Here is a 26,247-nt window from a genome sequence, read left to right as displayed (position 1 = left end):
GAGTTCGAGACTAGCCTGACCAACATGGGGAAACCCCATCTCTACTAAAAAAAAAATACAAAATTAGCCGGGCGTGGTGGCGCATGCCTGTAATTTCAACTACTCGGGAGACTGAGGCAGGAGAATTGCTTCAACCTGGGAGACGGAGGTTGCGGTGAGCTGAGATTGTGCCATTGTACTCCAGCCTGGGCAACAAGAGAGAAACTCTGTCTCAAAAGAAAAGAAAAGAAAAAAAAAAGTCTGCCAAATACTCATATCTGAAAACCCACTGTTTGTTGGTCATTCTGTCAAGTAAAAATGGTGTTCCCGGCCAGGTGCAGTGGCTCGTGTCTGTAGTCCCAGCATTTTGGGAGGCTGAGGCAGGCGGATCACTTTAGCCCAGGAGTTGGAGACCATCCTGGACAACATGGCCAAACCCTATATCTACCCAAAATACAAAAGTTAGCCGGGCATGGTGGCACACACCTGTAGTCCCAGCTATTTGGGAGGCTGAGGTGGTGGGAGGATGGCTTGAGTCCGGGTTAAGGATGTGGTGAACCATGATCGTGCCACTGCACTCCAGCCTGGGTGACAAAGCAAGACCCCCATCTCAGAAATAAAATAAAATAAAAACAATGTTCTTTGGACCAAAGGCTGGGTCAACTCCAACTGTGATGAACTCTGTGTGATTTCTAGACCCCTGTCATTCTTGGGCCTTACATGCACTTCCCATTTTATCACATAGAATGTCAAATGGGCATGTACCCAAAGGCTAAGATTCAGTGAAACTAATCATTTTTACTGCCTCATCATGGACCCTTATGTGACACTGGCGAATTTTGTCACTGTGAGTGCATGTCTCTGGGAACACAGTGAGACTGGCCCATTTTGGGGCTGCTGCCTTGTTTCTACTGAGCCTCTAGCAGTTTCACCCCCCCATGGCTTTTGAGCCACCAAATGTCATTCCAGTGAAAGGCAGTGACGCGTTAGTGCTGCCGTGAGAATCCTGTTGACCCCTGAACCCCTGGAAGGAAGGCACTGGGCCCTGGAGTCCGTGGAGCCTGCTTTCAGAACTGTAGGATTAGATGACAGATGCACTGCTGAGCCCGGTGCCTGGCACGCTCTTGGAGTTCAGCACATGTTACCTGCTGCCATTATTATCCATTCCCCCAACGAACCTGAAAGACACAGCCTGGGGGGTGGAGGTGGAAGCCATTGGGTTAAGAATTCAGTGTTTGTGATTTCAAATCCTGCTCAAGGTGCTAACACGTTTGGTCGTCGGGAGTGAGTGAGGGGCCCAGGGGACTTGATAAGTGCCCCATTTTTCTTGCCCCTCTGAGTGGCGGGGAGGGCACGACTCATTGAGAGACCCAGGGGTCTCAGCCAGGCAACTCCCTCATGGGTGGGATCTGCGTCTCAGAGAGGAGCCCCCTTAGAGTCACTCTGCCCTCCTTCTGACCTGAAAGGGCTTCCCTGACTTCTGACCTCCATGTGTCCTCCTCCTTAGCCTTCTCACCTGGGGGTGGGGGCTGTCAGAGGTCAGCGCCTTCCACCCAGCGTTTTCTTTTAGGCAGTCAACACATGGTGGCCACTTATGGGCTGTATGTTGTATTCTGGGACCTGGGCTAAAACCCCATCTGTGCTGTCTGGTTTATTTTCACAACACAGACACCTGCAAAGTTGATCCTTTAAAAAAACATCTTTTTATTAAAAAAAATTTTTTTTAGGCCAGGCATGGTGACTCATGCCTGTAATCCCAGCATTTTGGGAGGTCGAGGTGGATGGATCACCTGAGGTCAGGAGTTCAAGACCAGCCTGAACCAGCCATGGTGAAACCCCGTCTCTACTAAAAATACAAAAAAAAAAAAAAATTTAGCTGGGCATGGTGGCGGGTGCCTGTAATCCCAGCTACTTGGAGGCTAAGGCAGGAGAATCGCTTGAACCCAGGAGGTGGAGGTTGCGGTGAACCGAGATCACACCACCGCACTCCAACCTGGGTGACAAGAGCGAAACCCTGTCTCCAAAAAAAAATTTTTTAGAGGGTTTCGCTCTTGTCGCCCAGGCTGGAGTGCAGTGGTGTGATCACAACTCACTGCAGCCTTGACCTGGGCTCAAGTGATCCTCCCACCTTAGCCTCCCAAGTAGCTGGGACCGAAGGTGTGCGCCACCACACTTGGCTAATTTTTGTACTTTTAGTAGAGATGGGGTTTCGCCATGTTGCCCAAGCTGGTCTTGAACTCTTGACCTCAAGCTATCTGCCAGCCTTGGCCTCCCAAAGTGCTGGGACCACAGGTACATACCACCACGCTGGCTAATTATTACATTTGTATGTATGTGTGTGTGTGTGTGTGTGTGTGTGTGTGTGTGTGTGTGGTGTATGTATGTGTTAGAGATGAGGTCTCACCATCTTGCCCAGGCTAGCTTTTTATTGTTTTTTAAAAATTTTCCCAGTTTTGTTTATCCAAGTGGCTCCTTTGTGCCAAGAACAGGCCAGGCCCGGAGGATGCCATTGAAGGCGAGCCCTAGCTCCTGCCTGGTGGTCCCCCAGGGAGACCCCTGTGGTGGGAAGGAATGGAGGGGAGGGTAAGGAAGGCCCCTGGTGCAGGGAGTGGGCTGGACAAGAAGGCTGAGCCAGTCAGGAAGATGTGTAATGAGTGAGTTAGGGGCTGGTGTGTGGCCCTCAGACTTCCACTGCTCCACAGAAGAAACAGCAGCATCTGTTCTGTCGCTGCAGGAAAACTGGCTGGACCAGACCATTTGAGAGACGGCCTAGCCTTGTTGTTTATGGAACATGTCAAGGATCTTCAAAGGCAACATTTCTGCCGTAAACAGACTGCAGAACACCCCGCTCCCACCCCCTGGTCCAGTAAGATGCTCCTCGGCTTTCATGTTATTTTTGTTATTGATGTTGATTATTTGCCAAGGCCTGTTGATGGTGCCCATTCTGCGGACTGTGAGGAGGTGCACTGGCTGGAGTTTAGGGCATGGGAATTGGGGAGCAGCAGGTTGGAGAAGGGCTGGGCCAGCCCAGTGTGCTCCTGGACTGCCACGTGCTGTACCCTGAGTCCAACTGATACGCTTAAAGTGGAATCTGCCTCCTTGGGATCAGGGTGGTCTCTGGCCCTGGCTGGACGTGCCCAGTGATGCGCATGAGCGGGGGGTGCCATAGAGAGTGAGGAGCAGGAGACGCCTGTCCCAGCACCACCGCCCACTGTTCTTATGACTGTGGGCAGGTCTCCGGCCACCCGTGGACCGTTTCCTCCTTTGTAAAATGAAAGGGTCAGACTTGGGTCTCAAAGGTACTTCTGGCTCTCAACTCTAAGACACACATGGGTGCCCAAGGTGAGTTTCCACTCTCTACGGCGTGTGTGTGTGTGTGTGTGTGTGTGTGTGTGTGCAGGCCTGTGGGAGCTGCGGGACCTCTGTGTGTGTGTGTGTGTGTGTGTGTATGTGTGTGCAGGCCTGTGGGAGCTGCGGGACCAGTGTATGTGCATGTGTGTGTGTGTGTGTGCAGGCCTGTGGGAGCTGCGGGACCAGTGTGTGTGTGTGTGTGTGTGTGCCGGCCTGTGGTAGCTGTGGGACCAGGCCCAGGGCAGGTGAGGGGCTGGTCTGAGCTGCTGCCCTTGGTACAGACCTGGACGTTTCATGTGCCCTGCACCCACAGTAGGGGAACACTGCAGCAGGGCAGCTTCCTCTGGGTTTGTTCTCCAGCTGAGGCAGATGTTTCCTCCAGCTGGCCACTCAGCCCCCTGCCATCCCCCAGAGTTGGGCCCTATTTTTAGCTCCATTGTTACTCACTCTGGGCATCTGGCTGCCAGGGGCGTGTGAGAGGCCGTGGCTCTGGAAGGGGTACTCTCCCCCTGGGTCCCATGTGTTCTTTGCCTCCTGCCAGTCCCTGCTCTAAGCTTCCCAGTGTCTGTTGGGAAAGCTGGGGTGGCTTCTGCAGAGGAATGAGGGAGTGGTAGGTGGAGTGCAGGAAGAGCCAGCTGAGGAAACGGAGGCTGGGCTCTGTCTTGTCTTGTAGAGAACTCTCTGGCCTGTTTTTTTCTTTTTTCTTTTTTTTTTGAGAGGGAGTTTCGCTCTGTCGCCCAGGCTGGAGTGCAGTGGCCGGATCTCAGCTCACTGCAAGCTCCGCCTCCCAGGTTTACGCCATTCTCCTGCCTCAGCCTCCCGAGTAGCTGGGACTACAGGCGCCTGCCACCTCGCCCGGCTAGTTTTTTGTATTTTTTAGTAGAGACGGGGTTTCACCTTGTTAGCCAGGATGGTCTCGATCTCCTGACCTCGTGATCCACCCGCCTCGGCCTCCCAAAGTGCTGGGATTACAGGCTTGAGCCACCGCGCCCGGCCAGGCCTGTTTTTTTCACCTGCTGGAAGAGACAGTTGCCCTGTGCTTCTCTCTTCCTCATAAGGTTGTCCTGAAGTTCCAATGAGATAGCCAGTGCGAAATGCACTTGATAAAGTGACATTTGGAATCTACAACTATTATAGGCTGAACGCTGTTAGTGGGGCTGCCCCACAGAAGGAACATGAGACCTGGAGTGGGGAGGTGAGGCATGTACTTAGGAAACGCCAGGCCACTGGGGTCAGGGCCAGGCTGGGTGGAGCACGGGCTGAGTGCTGCTCGGCTTGGAGCAGGAGGCCCATTCATTTCCACTGGATGTTGATGGATGTACTGAAGGGGGTGAGGGTGGGCTGGCATGCCTGGTTGTGGGACCCACAAGGGTGAGGGCAAGGAGGGGCCTTATGTCCTGGGAGGGCCTTGAGGGCCTTGAGCAGCTCTGTGGGGCAGCTCTGGAACTTCTTCTCTCTAGGAGGGCAAAGGGTGGGTCTCAGGGCAGGAAGTGCTGTAGCTTCTTCTGAGTGTGCAGCCAGTATACCAGCTCTGCTCCTGGCTGTTTGACACACAGGGCTTTCAGGAAACATTGATTTTGCACAAAGAATTCAGCTGCTGAAATGTTTGAAAGCCACCCATCTATCTCGTCCAGATGGAAATAAGCGCGAGCTGTGCTGAACTCTTGGCAAGTCAGGGCTGGAGGAAAACTTCTAGTCGGGCTTTTTTTTCTGTTCAACACTACAGGGCAGCTGGGATCTAGATTTGCCTAAAATATTGGGGATGTGTGGGGCAAATTCGTGGTGTTGAGATAAGAGTGGGTAAGGGGGTACTTGAGTACTGGGCAAAGGAGTTTAGACTGGAGGCCACAGGGATGGGTGGGATGGAGACAGATGCCCAGAATCCAGGTCATGGTTCTCCCCAGCTCCTTGAAATGATTCTTTAGGTCCCTGCGAGATTGCTGGAGGTTGGAAGTGGGGCTGAAGCATGCTCTCCCACTGGCACTCTGGGCCTACTCCCTGGTGGCAGCCAGGAGAGTGTCAGCAGGGCAGAGCCCTGGGTGAGGTCTCAGGTCACTCTGAGTTCCTGCTGACCTTGAAATGTCCAAATGCCCGACTTCCTGGAACTGAGCACATGAGCATTCCAGATACTCTTAACCCTATTCTCCCTGGGCCCCCCACCCCAAAGGCATTTGCCCCCAACACCTGGCTGCGTGGAACCTGGAGATGGACAGGAGCTCAGGCTCTTTCAGGAGAAGAAGGCATTGCCTTTCCCTGAGTTGACCAGCTCCTTCCTAATTGTTACACACCGCTCCCTCTGCTCCTTCCTGAAAGAACCAACAGGGCAGGGTCCCTCCCATCCAGATAACACCTTCTTGCTTCCCAGGGACATCCTTGGCTCAGAAGGCTCCCTGGAGGGCAAAAGAGAGACTCTGCCCTTCAGATGGAGAGAGGCTTGTGGTCTTTCTCTGCCACTTTGAAGCAGTAGAGGCCACGTCTCTATCTATAGAGTGGAACAAACATTTAGCAGCTTAGGACTTTCGAAATCTCTGCCGCTGACTCAGGGAAAGCTGCTTTACCATGCTGTCTCGCAGTTAGTTGATGGTGCTCTAACAGTACGCATCTCATGTGTGCATATCCTCAGCTATCTTGCAGGCCCTGGTGGGCAGGGATTATGTCTTCTGTGTTCCGTACACTGCGCATGTGGATCCTGGACTCTCAGGATCCTGGAGTCACTCTGCCCAAACATGGAGCTGCCAGCCCACAGTGTAGCCTGGCTTTCACCGGTGGGGAAACTTGACATTCTCCTGCAAGAGGAGAAAGAAATAAATTCTCTCCTGTTCCCATGTGGCTTGTGATCACCGAGGGCCAAACCTAAAAATAACAGAGTGCATTAATCAGGATTAGATTTGGCTGCAAGTAATAGGAAAAGCCAGATAACAGTGGTTTACACAAGTTGGAAGTTTATTTCTTCGTCTTGTCTAAGCCCAGAGTTTTGCAGACCAGGTCTGGTATAGTAGCTCTACCCTAGTTTCCTTGGGGAACTTGATGTCCACTGCACCGTTCCCAGGTCGTGGCTTCGAGGGCTCATGGTTCAAGATGGCTGTGAAACTTTAGTTATCACATCTGTGTCCAGGCAACAGGATCGAGACAGGGAGGAAAGGGGTCTTGTAAGGAAGGATTCCAGAACTTGGCATCTTATACTGACCCTTATGTCCCTGTCTTAGTCCATTTTCTGCTGCTATCACAGAATACCATGGACTGGGTAATTTATAATGAACAGAAATTTATTTGACTTACAATTCTAGAGACTGGGAAGTCTAAGAGCACAGCACTGATATCTGCTTGGCATCTGGCACGGGCCTTCTTGCTGTGTCCTCTTATGGCAGAAGGCAGAAGGGCAAATGAGCATGTGAAACAGATAAAACTCACTCCCCAAATCCCTCTTTTAAAAGGCATCGAGCCCTGGGCATGCTGGCTCATGTCTGTAATCCCAGCACTGTGGGAGGCCGAGATGGGTGGATCATGAGGTTAGGAGTTTGAGACCAGCCTAGCCAACATGGTGAAACTCCATCTCGACTAAAAATACAAAAATTAGCCGGGTGTGGTGGCGGGTGCCTGTAGTCCCAGCTACTCAGGAGACTGAGGCAGGAGAATGGCTGAACCCTTGAGGCGGAGCTTGCGGTGAGCCGAGATCATGCCACTGCACTCCAGCCTGGGCAATAGAGCGAGACTCCCTCCCAAAAAAAGGCATGGAATCCACCGTAAGGACAGAGCCCTCAAGGCCTAATCACACCTCTTAAAGGCCGCTTAATAGCCCCAGGTCGCTGTTAGGGAGGTGGGGAATGCAGTCTTGGCTCTGGGCAGCTGTGTTCTCAGCCGACTGTCCCTGCTTCTGGGGGATGAAGGCATTGTGAGCTTTTTGATTAAATCTGGGCCATTCCCAGGCTGAAAAGCTGGACCAGAGCTTCAGGGCTTGAGTCTGTCACAGAGAGATTTCCCAGTGGGGATATCAGTCCTGCCTTGGGACCAGAAAACCCATGCTTTTGGCCAGGAAGCAGGAAGCAGGGGCCGAGCCTGAGGGAGAAAAGCTTTAGAGGTGTTAGCAGACAGCTCAGTGGCAGTGGTTAGAATTAGGGAGGCAGTGACCTCTTCTTAGTGTGGTCAGAGCATGCCAAGAAAGTGTGGTCTGTGTCTGGGCTCCTGAGGCCTGAGGGCAAGGGCCAAGCTCATTCATAGGACAGTGGCCAAGAGGCCAGGGACTGAAAGGCTTGGGAAAAGCGAGGAAGCTCTGCAGGTTCTGGGACACAAGTGAACATGGTACAGCAGTGGAAGGCCCACCCCAGGACAGGGTTAGACTGGGATCACAGTCCCCTTCTAGCCCGCAAAAGGCCAGGGCAGGGCCCAAGTGCAGTGTGGAGGCCCAGCCAGTCTGGTAGACTGCCGGGATCCCTGCCTGAGTCCAACTCCCACTCACCTCCTCCAGTGGCACCTTGTTGTTGCAAATTTTTTAATTCACCAAGAGAAGCCAGAGATCTAGATTGTGTGTGTGTGTGTGTGTGTGTGTGTGTGTGTGTGTGTGTGTGTGTTTAGTAGAGACAGGGTTTCACCATGTTAGCCAGGATGGTCTCGATCTCCTGACCTCGTGATCCACTCGCCTCGGCCTCCGAAAGTATTGGGATTACAGGCGTGAGCCACCGCACCCGGCCGAGATCTAGATTTTTATTTGAAATTCATTGATTTCAAAGTACGGGTGGCTAATTAGCATGGGAAGTACAAAACTATGAGGATCATACAGATCGCTCCTGAAAGCAACCCCTTTTGGCCTGTGGGCCACAAGCTGTCTCCCTCCAGTTAGGGTGCGTCCTCTGGGTCCTCGGGCAGAACCAGAAGGAATCCATGGAGCACTTCTCATAAGACCCCTTAACACTTCTCAGTTTTATTTTTGAAATTTTTTAACCCCCATTTTTTTATTTGGAAAAATTTTAAACCTACAGACAAATTGAAAGAGTTCGCCGGACGCGGTGGCTTATGCCTGTAATCTCACCACTTTGGGAGGCTGAGGTCGGTGCATCATTTGAGGTTAGGATTTCGAGACCAGTCTGGCCAACATGGTGAAACCCCATCTCTGCAAAAAATAAAAAAATAAAAAAATTAGCCGGGAGTGGTGGCACTTGCCTGTAGTCCCGGCCACTCGGGAGGCTGAGTCAGGAATTGCTTGAACCTGGGAAGCGGAGGTTGCAGTGAGCCGAGATCGTGTTACTGCCCTCCAGCCTGGTGACAGAGTGAGACTCCGTCTCAAAAAATAAAAAATAGGAAGAGTGCAGTAAGTAAACTGTCTCCTGTCTGCCAATACCAGGTAAGATTTGTTCCATTTACTTCTCTTTCTAAATCATATGAATGTCAGACATCAAGAGGCCTTACCCCCAAACGCTTCAGCCTGTATTTGCTAAGAACAAGGGCATTCTCCTTTTAGGCACAATCTGAGGACGTTAATTTATCCAGCATATACTCCATCCTCAGATTTTCCCAGTTGTCCTCAGAATGCTTATTATAGCCTTTTCCCGCTTCCCAATCTGAGATCCCATAGACAGAACAGCAGAGCAGACCCACTTGGAGGCAGGCAACTAGGGGTGCTGGAAAAGGTCCTGAATTCCAGGAACCTGCAGGCCCGTGATGGCTGGCCTGCACCTGGTGACCGGGGACCGCTGCTGGCTGTGGGGCAGGCTTTGTCATCCTGAGAGCCTGTCTGCCAGGTGAGCTGAGAGGGAGGCTTGGCCCTGCTCGCTGAGGGCAGGCAGGGACTTCCCCATCCCTCCACAGCTTCTCCCAGCCCAGTGGGCCGACCTGATTTGCATCCCCACACTCTGCTGGCCCTGGGTACTGGCCTTCATGTGCCACAGTACCTCTGCGGGCCGTCCGGTCATTCTGTCCAACTTTGCCCACTTCCTGCTCCATGCCCACCTTGACTTGTCATCTCAGTGTGTGACAGCCATGAGGCCTCCTTCCTGCCAGGACTCAGCGCTCACTTCAAAGGCTCCCCAGGGATTGCAGGCTGAAGCCTGGAATTCAGGGCTGCCCCCCCAACAGTGGCAGCCCCGCCTGCAGAGCAAAGGGCTGCATTTCCACACGTCCTCTATTTTCTGTTTTTAACTTTTAAACTTTTTTTTCTAGTTTAGAAAAATATAAAAACACTTGAGAAAGAGATAATTTAGCAGGTGAAGGGTTCCTGTGATCCCAGCCCCCAGACAACTTTATTTTAGCTTTTATTGGGCTCTTCCTAGTTTTAAAGAGAAAGAGGCTGAGGAGCAGAGGTCATGAAGGACGGGTCTGTGGGACCCCCAAGAGATGAAGGAGTCGGGGCCAGGAGCCTCTGCCTCCATGAAGCCTGTCACCTGGGAGGTTCATGTCTGACTTAGCTCAGCTGTCGCCTCTTCTGTAAAGTGGGATCCTAATTCTCGGCTCCCTTGAGGGTTGTAGCAAAGACACAAAAATCCTACCAGGCTGTACGAGTGGAATTATTGTCAGGGGAACATGTGCTGCAGTGGGCAGAGTGCGTCTGGGCGGAGGGCCAGGGTTAAGGACACGGGGCTGGAGGAGCATGGGGTGCTTTGGGGTGGGCAGGGTGAGGGTTCTCTGGGTGAAGAGTTGTGACCTTTGTCCAACTTGGAAACTTATACAAATAACTTCACTTAAAAAGAAAATGTTCCTGACTGGGCGTGGTGGCTCACGCCTGTAATCCCAGCACTTTGGGAGGCCGAGGCGGGTGTATCACGAGGTCAGGAGGTTGAGACCATCCTGGCTAACATGGTGAAACCCCATCTCTACTAAAAATACAAAAAAAAAAAAAAAATTAGCCCGGCATGGTGGCAGGTGCCTGTAGTCCCAGCTGCTGGGGAGGCTGAGGCAGGAGAATGGCGTGATCCTGGGAGGTGGAGCTTGCAGTGAACCGAGATCGTGCCACTGCACTCCAGCCTGGGTGACAGAGACAGACTCTGTCTCAAAAAAAAAAAAAAAAAAAAAGTGTTCCTAGGGTAATCATGTTCATTGTAAGATACTTAGAAGTGATGGATGAGCAAAACAGGAGAAAATTAATACCACCCTACAGCTCACTACTCAGGAATAAGTACCATTGCTGTTGAAGTAGATGGCCCCGTCTTTGGTGCCTACTTTGGTCTTTGGTTCTCAAGGTTGAGAACCAGCCTTGGCCCGTCATCAGTAACCAGAGAGGGTGGAGAGGTAAAGTAAAGGCGAGACTCTGCCCTGCCCTCTTGGATCAGATTCGAAAGGGAAGGAGATAGGCCAGTCAGGTGCTAGAGGCCCAAATCTGGTGGGGGCAGAGGAGAGAACTGGGCTGACTCGGGCTGTGCACCTGTTCTTCCAGGGGTGGAGGACTTGCCCCAGGGCCCAGAGCAGAGCTGGGGCCTCCTGGTTCTTGAGGAAGGCCAGGAGCAGATGGAAACCTCCCCTGAATGGCTTCCCGGACAAAGCGGAATGAGGAGAGTGATGTGATGATCGTGGTTGTTAAGGGAGGGTGGCTGCTGTGGCCCAGCCCAGTCCAGCTCTGCCCTGCTGGCTGCCTAGGTTGAGAGCCAGGGACTGCTGGCCATTCACAGATGGCACCTGGGCGAGGCCCCTAGTTCTAGTCTTGGTTCTGAAGGTTCACGTCGGTGGGAGCTGGCGGTTGCTGGGAGTTCAGTGCAGGGTCAACTGTGGTGTGGGGGGATGAGGTGAGGGCAGCTGAGGAGTTGGAGCCCTTGCTGTGCTGTGCATCGAGCCATCCAGGTGTTGCTCTGCACACATTCACTGATTTCATCTTCATACGGTCCAGCAGGGGAGGTACCAGTGGTCCCTGGTTTACAGTTGGGGAGACAGTTTAGGGAAATTAAGTCATGAACCCAAGATAATGTGACTAATGCATGATAGAAGTGGGGTTCAGCTGGTGTCCTGCCCAGAGCCTATGATTCACAGAGCCTAAGCCCTGTGTCCCCAGCCAGGGGTCAGGATGTGAGAGTTGCCACTCCTGCAAGCCCTCACTTTTCTTTTTGTTCAATGGGAATGAAAACACCAACTTTCTGGGGCTTTTGCATGCCTCTAACATATATTTATTAAACTCTTACCTGCAACAGGCACTGGGCTCAGTCCTGAGTACCCTGAGGTGAGCAAGAGGTGTCCTCAGGGTCACAGAAGACTTAAGACTCAGAGTGTGCCACCCAGTAGAAATCTCACAGGAGCCATGTGCAGCACTTTATTTTAATTTTTTTGCGACAGAGTCTTGTTCTGTTGCCCAGGCTGGAGTACATTGGTGCAATCTCAGCTCACTGCAACCTCCATCTCCTGGGTTCAAGCAATCGTCCTGCCTCAGCCTCTTGAGTAGCTGGGACTATAGGCATGTGCCACTACGCCTGGCAAATTTTTGTATATTTAGTGGAGATGGGGTTTTACCATGTTGACCAGGCTGGTCTCGAACTCCTGACCTCAGGTGATCTGCTTGCCTTGGCTTTCCAAAGTGCTGGGATTACAGGCGTGAGCCACCACACCCGGCCTAAGTGTTCGGTTTGATCAGCATTGGCAAATGTATGCTGTTGTGTGGCCACCACATTCAGTATCCCCAGCAGTTCCATCCCCCAAAATGTACCCTTGTGCAGTTGAGTCCCTCCTCCACCGACCTGCTCTCTGCTCCTGCAGTTTTCATGGGGTTATACAGTGTAAGTGTCTGGGGCTTGGCTTATTTCTCTTGGTGACAGTTTTGAGATTCACCCATATTGTTGTGTCTATCTGTAGTTTGCTCCTTTTTGTTGTGTTGTTGTTGTTGTTGTTGTTGTTGTTTTGAGACGGAGTTTCACTCTTGTTGCCCAGGCTGGAGTGCAATGGCACAATTTGGGCTCACTGCAACCTCTGCCTTCTGGGTTCAGGCAATTCTCCTGCCTCAGCCTCCTGAGTAACTGGGATTACAGGCATGCACCACCACGCCTGGCTAATTTTGTAGTTTTAGTAGAGACAGGGTTTCTCCATGTTGGTCAGGCTGGTCTCGAACTTCCAGCCTCAGGTGATCCGCCCACCTCAGCCTCCAAAGTGCTGGGATTACAGGCGAGAGCCACTACACCCAACCGCTGTGTGGTATTTTATGGTGTGGATCTACCACATTGTGTTCGTCTATTCATCAGTTGATGGACATTGAGTTGGGCTCAATGTTTGCTGTTATGATTATGCTGCTGTGTACAAGTCTTCTTCTGCGCATATTTGTATTTCTCCTGGATAGGTACCTAAGAGTTGAATTGCTGGGTCATATGAGAAGGGTATGTCTCCATTTGTAAGAAACTACAAAACTGTCTTCCAGAGTGGCTGTACGCTCTCACTGCTCACCAGCAGTGTATGTGAGTTCCAGTTACTCATATCCTCCCCAGAGGTTGGTATCGTCAGTCTTTTAAATTTGTCATTCTAGTGCATGACCCTGATGACAAATGATCCTGAACATCTTTTTAATGTGCTTATTTGGCATTTGTATGTATTTTCAAATCTTTCGCACATCTTCACATTTTTAAAAAATTGACTTGATATTGAGTTGTTAAGAGTTGGCACCTCTTTTTTGGGTCGGGATTAAATGAGATAATATACGTCAAGTGCGTTGCAGTCAGAGATTCACCCATTGGCCCTCCTGGTGTCCCCGTCTCTGCACTCAGGGTCTCTGGCTCTCTAAGGCAGCTGTTCAAACCCCATCTCACCTCCAGTGAGTCCCCCCACCCCTGCCCCCTGGCAGGCATGTGAGTCACACGCTCTCAGCCAACACACAGTGACTGACTAGCATAATTCCATACTGGCACATCTCTGTGTGTTCACAACATAGTCTTCCCCTTTGCCTTAGGCCAGAGGCAGTGCAGCCCAGCCAGGGAGCCTTGGGTCTGGAGAAAGGAGCCCTGAGTCCCAATTCTGTCCTTGTGGCCACTTGCCATGTGAATGGGGGCATATCACTCTCCTGTGCCTCAGTTGCCTCATCTGTGGAAAGAGAGCATTTTACTATGTTTTTTTATTTTTTATTTTTTGTAAATGAGACGGGGTCTTGCTATGTTGCCCAGGCTGGTCTTGAACTCTTGGGCTCAAGCAGTCTGCCCACCTCAGCCTCCCAAAGTACTGGGATTACAGGTGTGAGCCACTGCGCCTGGCCCCTAATATTTTAGTGCAATCAGGCTGCTATGCCAAAACACCATGAACTGGGTAGCTTAAAAACAACGGAAATTTATGTTTCACGGTTCTAGAGGCTGAGAAGTGCAGGACTAAGGCATTGATTCAGTATCTGATGAGGGCCCACTTTTTCATTGATCTTGCCTTCTTGCTGTATCCCTCAGAAGGTGTGACAAGGCAGCTCTCTGGGGTCCCTATTATAAGGGCACTGATCCCATTCCTGAGGGTTCTGCCCTTATGAACTAATTACCCCTCCCCACCTAAAGCCCCCACCTCCTAATACCATGACCTTGGGGATTAGGATTTCTTTTTTGTGTGTGAGACAGAGTCTGGCTCTGTTGCCCAGGCTGGAGTGCAGTGACGCGATCTCAGCTCACTGCAATCTCTGCCTCCCAGATTCAAGCAATTCTCCTGCCTCAGCCTCCCGAGTAGCTGGGATTACAGGTGTGTGCCACCACATCAGGCTAATTTTTGTATTTTTGGTAGAGACAGGGTTTTGCCATGTTGGCCAGGCTGCTCTCGAACTTCTGACTTCAGGTGATCTGCCCGCCTCAGCCTCCCAAAGTGCTGGGATTATAGGTGTGAGCCACTGTGTCCAGCCTGGGGTTAGGATTTTAACATATGAGTTTTTAAGGGCAAAACATTCAGACCACAGCAGCTAGATGACCTTCAGGGATGTGGCCAGCTCTGAATCTGCTTTTTGGGGGATACAGGGCAGGGGCTGTTGAGTGGTTAGGCCTCAGCAGCGATAGGGTCCTGCAGTGACAGCTGTTTGTGGAGATTGCTGTGGTCTCAGCATCTCTAAGGTGGGTCTTGGGATTGTGCCAGAGGGTCTGGGATTGCGGCGGGCAGGGAGGGCAGGAAAAAGCGACGGGGCTGGCATGGTGGCTGGGGTCAATGGCAGATAGCCACCTTTCTGCTACAGTCTGAGAAGCCAGACTCTACTTTGGAAAAGCTACCAGTCATCTTTTTCAAGCCCACTGGGCTTGACATGCTGGGAGGTTGTGGCTGCTGCACCCTGGCAAGGACAAAGAAAGTGGGGGTTTGTGAGCTTTGGATTTGAGGTGGGGAAACCAAGATTGGAATGGTGATGGATCATTTCCACCAGAACCGTACACAAAGCAATGGACTTCTACTCCCAAGATATTTAGGAATCAGCTCTTAAACCTCTAGCCTATTGTCGCTACCCTAGGACCCAGGATGGGCATCTCTAGCTTCCCCTGGGCTTGAATACTGCCATTGACAAGAGGCTTACCACTCTGGCTGGTTGGGCGAGTACGTTGGAGCATCAGGCAGCTAGTGGGTGAGTTGGAGCTAATGTCCCACCTTCTGAAGCTTGAGTCCTCTTAAGGAAATGAGGTAACCTCTCTGCCAGGGACTCCATAGGTCATTTTGTTTCTTTTCTTTCTTTCTTTCTTTTTTTTTTTTTTTTTTTTTGGCGCGGTGGAATTTTGCTCTTGTTGCCCGGGCTGGAGTGCAATGGCGCGATCTCGGCTCACTGCAACCTCTGCCTTCTGGGTTCAAGCGACTCTCCTGCCTCAGCCTTCCAAGTAGCTGGAAATACAGGCGCCTGCTGGCACACCCAGCTAATTTTTGTATTTTTAGTAGAGATAGGGTTTTGCCATGTTGGCCAGGCTGGTCTCGAATTCCTGACCTTAGATGATCTGCCCGCCTCAGCCTCCCAAAGTGCTGGGATTACAGGTGTGAGCCACCGCGCCCAGCCAGTTTCTTTTCTGACTGCCATGAGAGGCAGGAGAATGGCATGTCTGTGTGCCAGACTTTCTCAAATGCCATTGGAGCTGCAGTCTGGATGATTCTGTGGCTTTTTAGCTGGATACTGAGGGCTTCCGTGGGTGAGATGGGTCCTGGAGTCCCCGACCATCTGTTGGAAGCTGTGTATCTCTCTAGGAGGCCTTGTCAGGGTGTTCCCACAGAGAATGGAGTGAATGGGGTTGGGGGTCATTCAGATCCAAGAGGGAAGGGGACAGTATGAGCTGCTTTTGCTGGTAGGGTGAGGTCTAAAGAGGCAGGGAGGAAGCTGAGGGGTAGTTATCAACTGCTGCCCCTTCCCAAAGACCAGCTGTCCTCATCTGAAAATGGACACAATGAGGCCTCATCCTAATAGGGTTCTGGGGATCCGTATGACAAAAAGCATCCAGCAAGGTGCCTGGCACTTCATGAGGGCTTTGGAATGTTAATAACAGAAGCAGAGAAGGTGGAAGAGGGCCTATGTTTGCAGTGGGGAATGTTATTCCCTTCAAGCAAGGTTTCCTCTTTTTTCTTTTTTTTTGAGATGGAGTCTTTCTGTCACCCAGGCTGAAGTGCAGTGGTGCCATCTTGGCTCACTGCAATCTCTGCCTCCTGGGTTCAAGCGATTCTCCTGCCTCAGCCGCCCCAGTAGCTGGGATTCCAGGAGCCCGCCACCATGCCCGGCTAATTTTATTTTTAGTAGAGACGGGGTTTCACCATGTTGGCCAGGCTGGTCTCGAACTCAAGTGATCCGCCTGCCTCGGCCTCCCAAAGTGCTGGGATTACAGGCATGAACTGAGCCTGGCTGGTTTCCTCTTTTTTTTTTTTTGTGCCAAGGACCCCCAAGCAGAAGCCCATGGACTCCTTCTCAGAATGCTTTTAAATGCATAAAATATGTGGGGTTACAAAGGAAATATGTTTCATTGAGAGAACTATCAAAATATTTAAACACATTGTGTTTAAACAGTAAACAAATGGTAATATTTGTCTTTAGGTATTATTGTACTAATAAGATAACCCATTAGGCAAATTAAGGTTACATTTTTCTTTTGAAGAGACTCATCAGTGACAAGGCTGCAGTGGCTCAGCTTCAATGGGGGTGTTAAACTGGGGAGTGTCTTTGGGGGAAAGGCCCACGCCCCGCATGGTGGACACCCAGGCCATCGTGATATTTTTGTTTTGAGGTTTCCCAAGTATTGCAAATCCCACTTCGCAAATGTAATTGCAGCTTCTTTGTAGCTAGTTTTATAAGGCAAAGTCAGGCTTCTGTCTAGGATCACTAGGATTCTCCAAGCTTGTTGAGTTAACCTGAATTGTGAGGACCCATAGTGGGAGTGGGGAGTGGTTTAAGAGTACCAGGTACAGAGTTACTCGAAGCTGGCCAGGTGCGTCAGCCCAGTGTCTGTAGGCAGGGGACCGGGAACTCACGTGGTCCCTGGTGGGTCTGATAATGACTGTTGTTTAGAAGAGTGGTCTCATAAGCGACACCTCCAGATCCCACTGTGATGTGATGTGAAAATGGCTGTGAGCTCCGGGGGCACTGCCTCACACTCCGCTGTTCCTGCAGGGGCAGCCCTCACTCATGACAAAAGGAGAGTTAGAAGATAGGAAATAAAGGCATAAACCGTTCACCAACCATGCAGGGACATCTTATCCCAACCCACTTCCCCCTGTCTTTCCCTAGCAGAGGTTTGAGCACTAGGCACCCCACCTGCACCCCCACCTTTGCTGACCCCGTCCCTGGCAGATGACAGCAGTGCTGTGACCACTAGGACCACTGATCTGAGGCGCCAGATCCCCCTGAAGCTGGAAGGGGCTTTCGGACCATCCCACCCTTCACTATCATTTTACAGTGGCTGTGGACACTGAGGCCCAGAGAGGGGAAGGAAGTGGCTCAAGGCCCCTCAGTGTGTGGCCAGCAGGAGGAAGGCCCCACGCTGGCGAGGTTCTTTCTGGCAGAGTTGAGAGAGATTTCAGGGTGAGAGCTACAGTGTGACAAGCCTGGGGTTGCCCCCCCCCCCAGATATTTTGGAGGTGGGCTCGATTTTCAAAGGACATTGTCCTTCTCCCACCCCAGCTGCCTGTTCTACCCCTGCGGCCCGCAGCTGTGAACATTTGTGTCGTCTCTGGGCCACCCTTTCAGGGCACCAGCTGCAGCCTGTCATTGCCTCTGGAGCCCATGAGAGGTGATGGTGGCTGGAACTGGAGCCGGGGGGCAGGCAGGGGAGGAGAGGTGGAGGTGTCAGGCCGAGTCCAGCCCTGTGGGGACGGGCCCTGATAACCGGCCTTGGCCTGAAGCTGTGGCCAGCTGTTGCCTTCTGTAGACCCTTCTGTGTCCTGCCCATCCTCTCCCCTGGGAGAGCTGCCCTGAGCCCTTGTTCTCCAGGCTGTTCCCACATGTCTTTCTGGCCCAGGCTGCTGGGAGGGGTCTGGGAAAGTTTGATGAGAGCTGTTGGGGCCTGCCGGGGCTGGTGAGGTGGAGAGAAGGTTCCGCTCTGCTGTTGGCCAGTAAGGGGACCACTGTGGAGCTCCTTCCCCTCTCTGATCTGCCTGTTTTTCTGTTTGGAAACATAGAGGCTCATTCCCTCCACCCTTGCCAAAAAGAGAGAGAAAGAGAGGGAAAAATTAGGGTGTGGAGCACCATGGAGATGGGGCTCTTATAAACACAAGGTGTGTATGTTAACGAAGCTATCACGAGGCTCCTGGGAGTTTTCAGGGGTGACAGGTATGGGTGGGGGTGGGGGATCTTTCCAGACTGGAGAGGGACGGGTGCCTGTTTGAGAAGGTTCTGGGAGGGCCGATGAGTCTGGAGTTGTTCTCTCTGAGAGTCCCTGAATGGGAGGTGGCTCTAGGGTAGGAGTCTGAGTGCATGGTGCAGAGGACGCCTGGGGAGCACCCACCTGGGGACCAGAGCTCTGGTTCAGGACCTGGGGAAGAAAGGACAGTGAGCTCAGCCTTCAGACTGACCTGACCCCAGCTTCATGCTGGCCCCATGACCCTACCTTCCACTTCTTGAGGTGATGGTGCTGCTTATGGGAGGCCCGAGGGGAGTGTGGATGGTTGGGAGCAGACAGTCCCTACTGATGTGGAGCAGCTTGTGCCTGATGAGGGCAGCTGGGGTGGTTGGTGTGCTCTAGGGATGCTTATTGTCCTCGTGCTTCTGCAGAGTCAAGGGGTGGCGGGCTGGCAGGGCAGCTTGCCCTGATCCCCAATCCTGGACCATCAGTGCTATGTGGGGCCAGTGGCCACTGAGCTCCCAGAAAGTTACCTGAGCCTCTGTCCATGTGGAATTCCCAGCCCCCTCCCTCCTCTACAGCTCTGGCTCCCGGACTCCTGAGCCATTACTCCTCCATCCCTTGACCAGCCCTTAAAAGATGTCCTAGCCATCTTTCCTAGCCATTCCTTTATTCTTTAAATAGGTTTTAACCATATTACCCAATGTTTGGAGGAGAAAAATTAGAAAATACAGATAAGCAAAAAGGAGAAAATAAAAATTGTCCGTAATCTCATCACTTGTAGATAACTCATGCTAGCATCCTGGTGTCTGTCCCCCGGACTCATCCTGACGCCCTTTCTTGAGTTAAGGTGGGGCTGTGCCCGCACTTGCTATGCAACCTGCTCTGTCCTAGATGTCTCTCCGTGTCAGCCAATATGATTTTTTTAATGACTGTTTAACATTCTACCCTATAGATGTCTCATTATTTATTCAGCAAATCCTCTGCTGCGGGCTGAAGGTTGTTTCCAGTGTTGTGTGATTATAAACAACACCCCAGTCAACAAAACATCGTGGTACCCACTTTGTGCACACATCCTCAAGTGTTTCCTTAGGAGGGAGACTTGCAGGAGGATTGCCAAATCCCTGAGGGTACCCGGCGTTCTTCAAGTTGGGTGGGAGCTGTGCCTGTTGAGGATATTGATGTTGATTCAGATTTTTTTTTATTTTTGTTTTTATTTTTTTTGAGATAGGGTCTCACTCTGTCACTTAGGCTGGAGTGAAGTGGCTAGATCTCTGTTCACTGCAACCTTTACTTCCAGGGTTCAAGCGATTCTCGTGCCTCAGCCTCCTGAGTAGATGGGATTATAGGTGTATGCCACCATGCCTGGCTAATTTTGTACTTTTTTTTTTTTATTAGAGATGGGGTTTCACCATGTTGGCCAGCCTGATCTCAAACTCCTGGCCTCAAGTGATCTGCCTGCCTCGGCCTCCCAAAGTGCTGGGATTATAGGCATGAGCCACCACTCCCGGCCACCAATTCAGATATGAATGTTGATGTTGAGTTGGGGGCCTGGTATTTTCTTTGAACACTTGATCTGCTGAGAGCTCACCTAATCTGGACTTCCCTGGCCTTATTTTATGACATTCGTGGCTGTATGTCCTCCTGCATCCATTCCCATCCAAAGCCTTCAAATCCAATTCTGACTTCCCTCTTTGCATCTGTCTGCCCCTGGTTCTCCTCTCTTGGTGACATTTCCTGCTTCTCCTAGCCTGGAATGTCTGGCCTTTGTCTATACCACCTGAAACAGTCACTTTGAACTCTAGGCCCTGGCCTGCTGTGGATGATTCACCTCTTTCTGTCTCATTTTCACCAGAGGAGTGCAAACTAAAGGGGTTGGGGACTACATCTTTATGTCTCTCTACGTCCATGACTCCTCCAAAGCATCGGTAAAGGGCCGGGCATGGAGCAGGCACTCTGTGGGCATGTCATCTTCTGGGCCCCAGGGTGTAGGTGGCAAGCCTCCCTCTGTCTCCAGCTGCAGAGTGAACTGCCTCCCTCTGTATGATGAAGGGCGAGAGGTGGGTCAGGTCTCCTGCTGTGGCTTTTCCCATCCCCTCCTTCACTGCACACCCTCTTATTCCACAGGTCTGGGGTCCTGAGGCTGCCAGCAGACTATGGGTACAACGGCCAGCACAGCCCAGCAGACTGTCTCGGCAGGCACCCCCTTTGAGGGCCTCCAGGGCAGTGGCACGATGGACGGTCGGCACTCCGTCAGTGTCCACTCCTTCCAGACCACTAGCTTGCATAACAGCAAGGCCAAGTCCATCATCCCCAACAAGGTGGCCCCTGTCGTGATCACGTAAGTGGCAGGGGGAGTGTGCCCATGTCCCTGGGAGACATGGTGGGCAGGGGGACCTGCCTAGGGGTACAGTGGCATATAGCACTTAATGCGTGCAGGCTGGATTCAGGTTCACAGATGATGACATGGAGGCCCAGGGAGATGAAGCAGTTCATCAGGAGTCATGCTGCATGCACCTGGCAGAACTGGGTCTCTGTCATGGGTCTCTGAGCCCATGCTACTCACCACATCCACAGTGCGAGGGAATGCGGAGGAGGCGGCGTGGCTGGGGGACCCCCCCCTTTGAAAATAATTTTTGGCTTAACATTTTCAAAAGAAGTTTATGTACTTGATGGATGAAATTGAGATTTCTTTTTCACCAACAATAATCTCAGCTCAAAACTGAGGCTAACACTAGGCTGTTGAAGGGCCTTGGGCTGAAGGAGCTGGAAGCTGCTAGTTGGCTCTCCTAATGATGCCCATCAGGGCTTGTTCTGGCAGCATGTTCTGGTGTTCTGAGATCTGGACATACTGCGTGCGTCCAGAGGAAGAGGGTCATGAGGTGGGCCCTGAAACCCTGTCTGCCCTGTGGGGCTTGGAGGAAGGGGTGGGTGCTGGACAGCTGTGCTGGGGAGGACAGGAAGATGAAGGGGACATTGGATCCATCTCCTGGTGCGTTGGGAAGCCTTGTACTTTCCACAACTCTGCCCACTGTGCTTCCCTCCTCTGGGTCTTCCAGGAAGCAGGAAGCAGGAGATGACTAGCTAGGAATTAAATGTGTTCCGCACATCAAAGTTTGGCAGAGACTTAGCAGATGGGACATTCTGTGTAAGGAAACCTGAGGGTGGGAATGATAAACCCTGCCTGCCAGCTCTGGGACCTGCCAGGAAAACTGTCATCATAATCAATTCTTGGGCTTCTGATAAGGAGAGGAAAAGGGATATCATATAAAAGAGACTTGATATGTAGTCTCTGTACTGACAGATGACAAAGGTGGTTTGGGGCCTGAAGGTAGCATAGAGACTCATGCCCCAGGCCTGGCTCTGCCCTTGCTTTGTTCTGTGACCTTGCAAAGTCCCTTACCCTCTCTGGGCCTCAGTTTCCTTATTAACAGAAGCAGAGATGACATTCAGAATATTTAACCAAGTGGTGTGTCTCAGAACAGTTGCTGACCAGCTGTAAAAATCCTGTACACGGCGCTGTGCTTAGGGCCTGGAGCCAGCCATGAATGCAGCCCTTTTTGGGAGTATAGAATGTTTGAAGTGGAAGGGACCTCTGGAGATCATCCAATAGAGGGGCCAGCAGACTACATCCTGCAGGCCCAATGTGGCCTGTTTTTTCAAATGAAGTTTTATTGGAATGTTGACACTTCCTTTCACTTACACAGTATTTGTGGATGCTTAGGACCTCGATGGCAGAATTGAGTAGTTGCAACAGGCACTGTATGGCCCACAAATCTTCAAGTATTTACTGTGTGGCCCTTTCCAGAAAAGGAATGGCAACCCCTGATCTAATGCATTTTAGCTCAGATGTGAAAACTGGGTTTCAGGGAGGTAGAGAGACTTGCTCCCCATGGGTCACGTGGTAACAAGGAGGCAGAGCTGGAGTGGGAACCCAGGCCTCTTCTAGTGCTCCTCTGCCCCACCCATTCCACCCCCTGCCTTTCCAAAAGGCACTTCTTTTGTCAAGAGGACCTAACATCAGATCATGAACTCTGGGAGGCCCTGTCATATTCATTGTTATCATCAGCAAGGGAGCTGTTGTGTCTTGAGGGCACAGTAAATCTTGCTTGAGTGGTTGGGACTCTTGCCTGGTTTAGCATCTGCAGAAATCTTGATTTTTATCTGTGGGTTTTGTTTGAAATAGCCCTGTGTGGAGGTAGAACTACAGTTATATTAATAAAAGCTTTCTGTGCTCCCAGGCACTGGGCTAAGCACTTACAATCATTATCACATTTAATTCTCAGGACAGTCTTGGGAGTAGGAATTCCTGGAAACTGAGCTCCTTGTCCAAAGCTATAGAGTTACCAAGTGGTGGGTGGAGTTGGGCTTCATGCCCCAAGCCTGCATTCTAAACCATCTCCCTGTGTGTGGAGTTAACAGTGAAGGGATTGTCCCTCCGACACAATCTGATGGAGGGACCATCCAGTTATGTTTCTTCTTCCGGGTACAGGCTAGGCCGCTGTCAAAGTAACCCAGATAGGATGCCTTCCTCAGGACAGAAGCTCATCTGTTACATGCAAGTCCAGGAGGATGTCCAGGCTGGGATGGCTGCTCCGTGATCATCCAGGCCCCTTCTCCCTCATTGCTCCAACATCCTCAACATGTGGCTTCCTCTTATGATTTAAGATGTTCTACCTCTGCCATCACTTCTGGATTTTAGCCAGGAAGAAGGGGAGAAGACAAAATAGAAGGCACTTCTTCTTTTTGGGAATGGCTTGGAATTTGCACACTTTTCCTCACATCTCATTGGCCAGAACTCAATCATGTGACCACAATGAGTTGCAAGGGAGGCTGGGAAATGTAGTCTTCAGCTGGGTGGCTCAGTCCCCAGTCACAGCCCTGGGGCTCTCTTGTTGAGGAAGAAGGGAAGAGTGGATATTGAGGGACAGTGGGCAGTCTCTGCCACAAATCGTAGCCACAGGGGTTTCCCTGCCGTGGGCTCTGTGAGGGTGGAGCTGGCCTTGACCATGGAGGTTCCTTGACTTAGTTTCCATTCTGCCCCCCACAGGTACAACTGCAAGGAGGAGTTCCAGATCCATGATGAGCTGCTCAAGGCTCATTACACGCTGGGCCGGCTCTCGGACGCCACCCCTGAGCACTACCTGGTGCAGGTGAGCTCAGGCGTTACCATGCCAGCCCACCCGCCACCTCCCGCCCCTGTCTCTCATGAGTTCCCTCCCTCACGTCCCTCTGGCTCTCCCCCACTTTCCTCATCTCTCTGCCCATCTTCAGAACTGGCAGGGCCCTAGGATGGAGCTAACACTGTGGTCCTCTGGTTGATTCCTGGTTCCCCAGCTCTGCCTTCCTACAAAAGCCCCTTTCAGGGACCTCCTACCCAATACCAGCTTTGCCTCTGGAAAGCATCTCCCTGCTGTTTCCTCCAGGCCTGGCTCAGACGTCACCTCCCACATGAAGGAAGCCCTCTCTGATGTCCCCTCTGGAGGAGCTGTCTTTCCTTTTCCTGCACTTTATGACACCCTTCCCCAGATCACAGAGAGTTATATATTGTGTCTATGTTTTCCATGAACTGCAGGCAACTTGAGGGCAGGATCATGTTCTTCTTGCCCCCATTTCCCCCCTCCCTGTCCCCTGGAGCCCAGAACAGAGCTCCATCTGCAGAAAATACCCCTGAGCTATCTGAGTGACCTTCCGGTGGCTCTCCCCTGCCAGGGTCGCTACTTTCTGGTGCGGGATGTCACTGAGAAGATGGACATACTGGGCACCGTGGGAAGCTGTGGGGCCCCCAACTTCCGGCAGGTGCAGGGTGGACTCGCTGTGTTCGGCATGGGACAGCCCAGCCTCTCAGGGTTCAGGCGGGTCCTCCAGAAACTCCAGAAGGACGGACATAGGGTAAGCATGTCACTTCCCAGGCAGAAGCCAGGCCCCCAAAGCCAGGGTGAGGGGCACCTCAGAGGGGCAGCTTTAGAGGTGCTGGAGGGGCCTGCTGCATGCTGGGGAGGTAGGGTGGTGGCCTGGACCAGGCCCTGCCTACCAGGACGGTCACTGCGGTTGGTCTGGTTGGGAAATTCTGGTAGATGTTGATTGCACGTCCTGAGTGGACGGCGGGGCACAAGGTCAGAAGCCTTCATAGACCCTACTTGGGAGTCTCGGGGGAAGTAGGGGGCATGACCGGGTGACAGGAGGAGCCAGCTCATAATTTGACAGCTTGCTGAATGGTGATCACCGCTAACACTTAAGTCCTGATGTTAGTCCTGTGATGGAGTGGCAGTTTGTCTCCCATTTTGCAGAGGAGGAAACAGGCCCAGAGAGGCTCAGTGACTTGCTCCAGGTCACACAGCTCATGAGTGGTACCCCAAGACTCAAACCCGGGCAGCTGAACTCCCAAGTGCCTGCTTTCAAAGACTGTTCTTACCTGCCAAATGTCAAGGCAGGGTTTTGCGTGTCCCTAGGACACAAGCTGAGGCTCTGCTGCGATTGTAGGTTTCTTGGGTGCAGCTGCATCTGAATTGACCCTGGGGTTAAGGTGGAAAGGCTTTGAATGAGACAGAATGGGTTGGGGGTGTGGGCTGTGTGCAGGTCCCATCTTCCTATCTTGATGATAAGTTCCTCAAGGGGACCGTCTGCCCACATTTCCCTCTGCCTGTATGGTGCTCAGTGAATGAATGATTGCATGGTCATGGGGCATTCTTTTCTTCAGCTGATATTCATCAAGCACCTGATTTATCCAGGACATCATGCTAGGAATTATGGGTACATGTAAATGACCAGGACATGATTTTGCTTACGAGGAACTTGTGGTCCATCAAAGGGGAAAAGATGCATTCATTGATAATACAAAGCAGGAATTAATGACAGGAGATTCAGATGAAGGACTCTTGGCCCTGACAGGAGGGAGGGGTCACTGCTGACCGGAAGGGTCACGATGAGGTGGCATTTGGACTGAACTTTGCTTCTTGGGTAGAATTCAGGTTGCAGGGATGGCGTGGGGTGCAGGGCCCTTGAAGAGGAAGGAACAGCTTGGGCAGAGGCCCTGTGGTGGGGCAGTGGTGCGGGTGTCTGTGCGGGATCATGGTGATGGTTTTCTTCCCCGTCGGGCTCCTGGCAGGAGTGTGTCATCTTTTGTGTGCGGGAGGAACCTGTGCTGTTCCTGCGTGCAGATGAGGACTTTGTGTCCTACACACCTCGAGACAAGCAGAACCTTCATGAGAACCTCCAGGGCCTTGGACCCGGGATCCGGGTAGAGAGCCTGGAGCTGGCCATCCGGAAAGAGGTGAGGACCAGTGCGGTGTGTGGGAGACCCCAGCCCACAGCCCAGTTTTGCAGATGCTCTTTCTGGGGCCAGGCCACCTGCTCTTACTGGCCCATGTTATGCCCTGCTTGGGTGAGTGGCTGGCTGCAAGGCTGGCTTACAGGCAGCCAGAGGAAGGACTTCCTATTCTAGCTCTCTTTGCCTCTGCCCCTTTCCCACCCTGTTTTTCTCCTTGATGCTCAACGTCTTTATTTAGAAAGGGTTCTGGCGGGCCAGATGCATTGGCTCATGCCTGTAATTCCAGCACTTTGGGAGGCTGAGAAGGGCAGATCACCTGAGGTCAGGAGTTCAAGACCAGACTGACCAACATGGTGAAACCCCGTCTCTACTAAAAATACAAAAACTTAGCTGGGCGTGGTGGCACATACTTGTAATCCCAGCTACTTGGGAGGCCGAGGCAGGAGAATCGCTTGAACCGGGTAGGTGGAGGTTGCAGTGAGCTCTGAGATCACACTACTGCACTCCAACCTGGGCTGTAGAGTGAAACTATCTAAAAAAAAAAAAGGCCGGGGGGGCGTTCTGGGCAAGTGAAAAGAGCACTAGACCAGAAGGACCAAGGCTGCAGTTCAACTCTTTGAGAGCCACGAGGCTCTGAGTCAGTTCCCTCGGTGGGTCTGTGGGCCTGTTTCAGGATCCTCTGTCCTCCTCCTTTTCCATAATTGTGGAGGCCTCTGATACAGCTGACACACTACGGAGGTGTGTGAATAGAGTGTGGGGTCCCGGTGCCCCCAGAAATTTCATGGCAGGAACCAAGGCTGTGCCGGCACCCAGCTCTCTCCCTCTCCCATCCCCTCCAGGCCTCCTGTGTGCTCTGCTCCCCTCAGCTCCAGCTCTCAGCTGACCACACCTCTCCCATCCTGGCACTGGTGGCTTTGTGAATTCCTACACCCACTGGGCAGAGTGCTCCTGCCTGGCCACTGTGTGGGCACCCCGATTCCTTCAGAACTCCCAGGAAGGGCA

At 52.0% G+C, this 26,247-nt stretch overlaps 1 protein-coding gene across 9 annotated transcripts in view; it reads left to right on the top strand.

The window, feature by feature from the left end:
- PALD1 (phosphatase domain containing paladin 1) overlaps positions 1 to 26,247 on the top strand; it is a 112,193-nt gene that overhangs the window by 48,964 nt on the left and 36,982 nt on the right. For 8 of the 9 annotated variants that reach the window (XM_030941442.1, XM_030941443.1, XM_030941444.1 and 5 more), the window contains exons 2-5: positions 20,103 to 20,316; positions 23,026 to 23,128; positions 23,688 to 23,867; positions 25,084 to 25,248. In XM_030941442.1, the coding sequence (XP_030797302.1) occupies positions 20,132 to 20,316; positions 23,026 to 23,128; positions 23,688 to 23,867; positions 25,084 to 25,248 (633 nt within the window). In that variant the 5' untranslated portion in view covers positions 20,103 to 20,131. Of the gene's footprint in view, positions 1 to 2,713; positions 2,846 to 20,102; positions 20,317 to 23,025; positions 23,129 to 23,687; positions 23,868 to 25,083; positions 25,249 to 26,247 lie in introns of all 9 variants that reach the window. The other variant, XM_030941440.1, reaches the window with a different exon arrangement.

This window comes from Rhinopithecus roxellana, chromosome 11 (genome assembly GCF_007565055.1).
Source record: "Rhinopithecus roxellana isolate Shanxi Qingling chromosome 11, ASM756505v1, whole genome shotgun sequence".
Taxonomy (NCBI): Eukaryota; Metazoa; Chordata; class Mammalia; order Primates; family Cercopithecidae; genus Rhinopithecus; species Rhinopithecus roxellana.
This window is presented reverse-complemented; position numbering and strand designations above follow the sequence as displayed.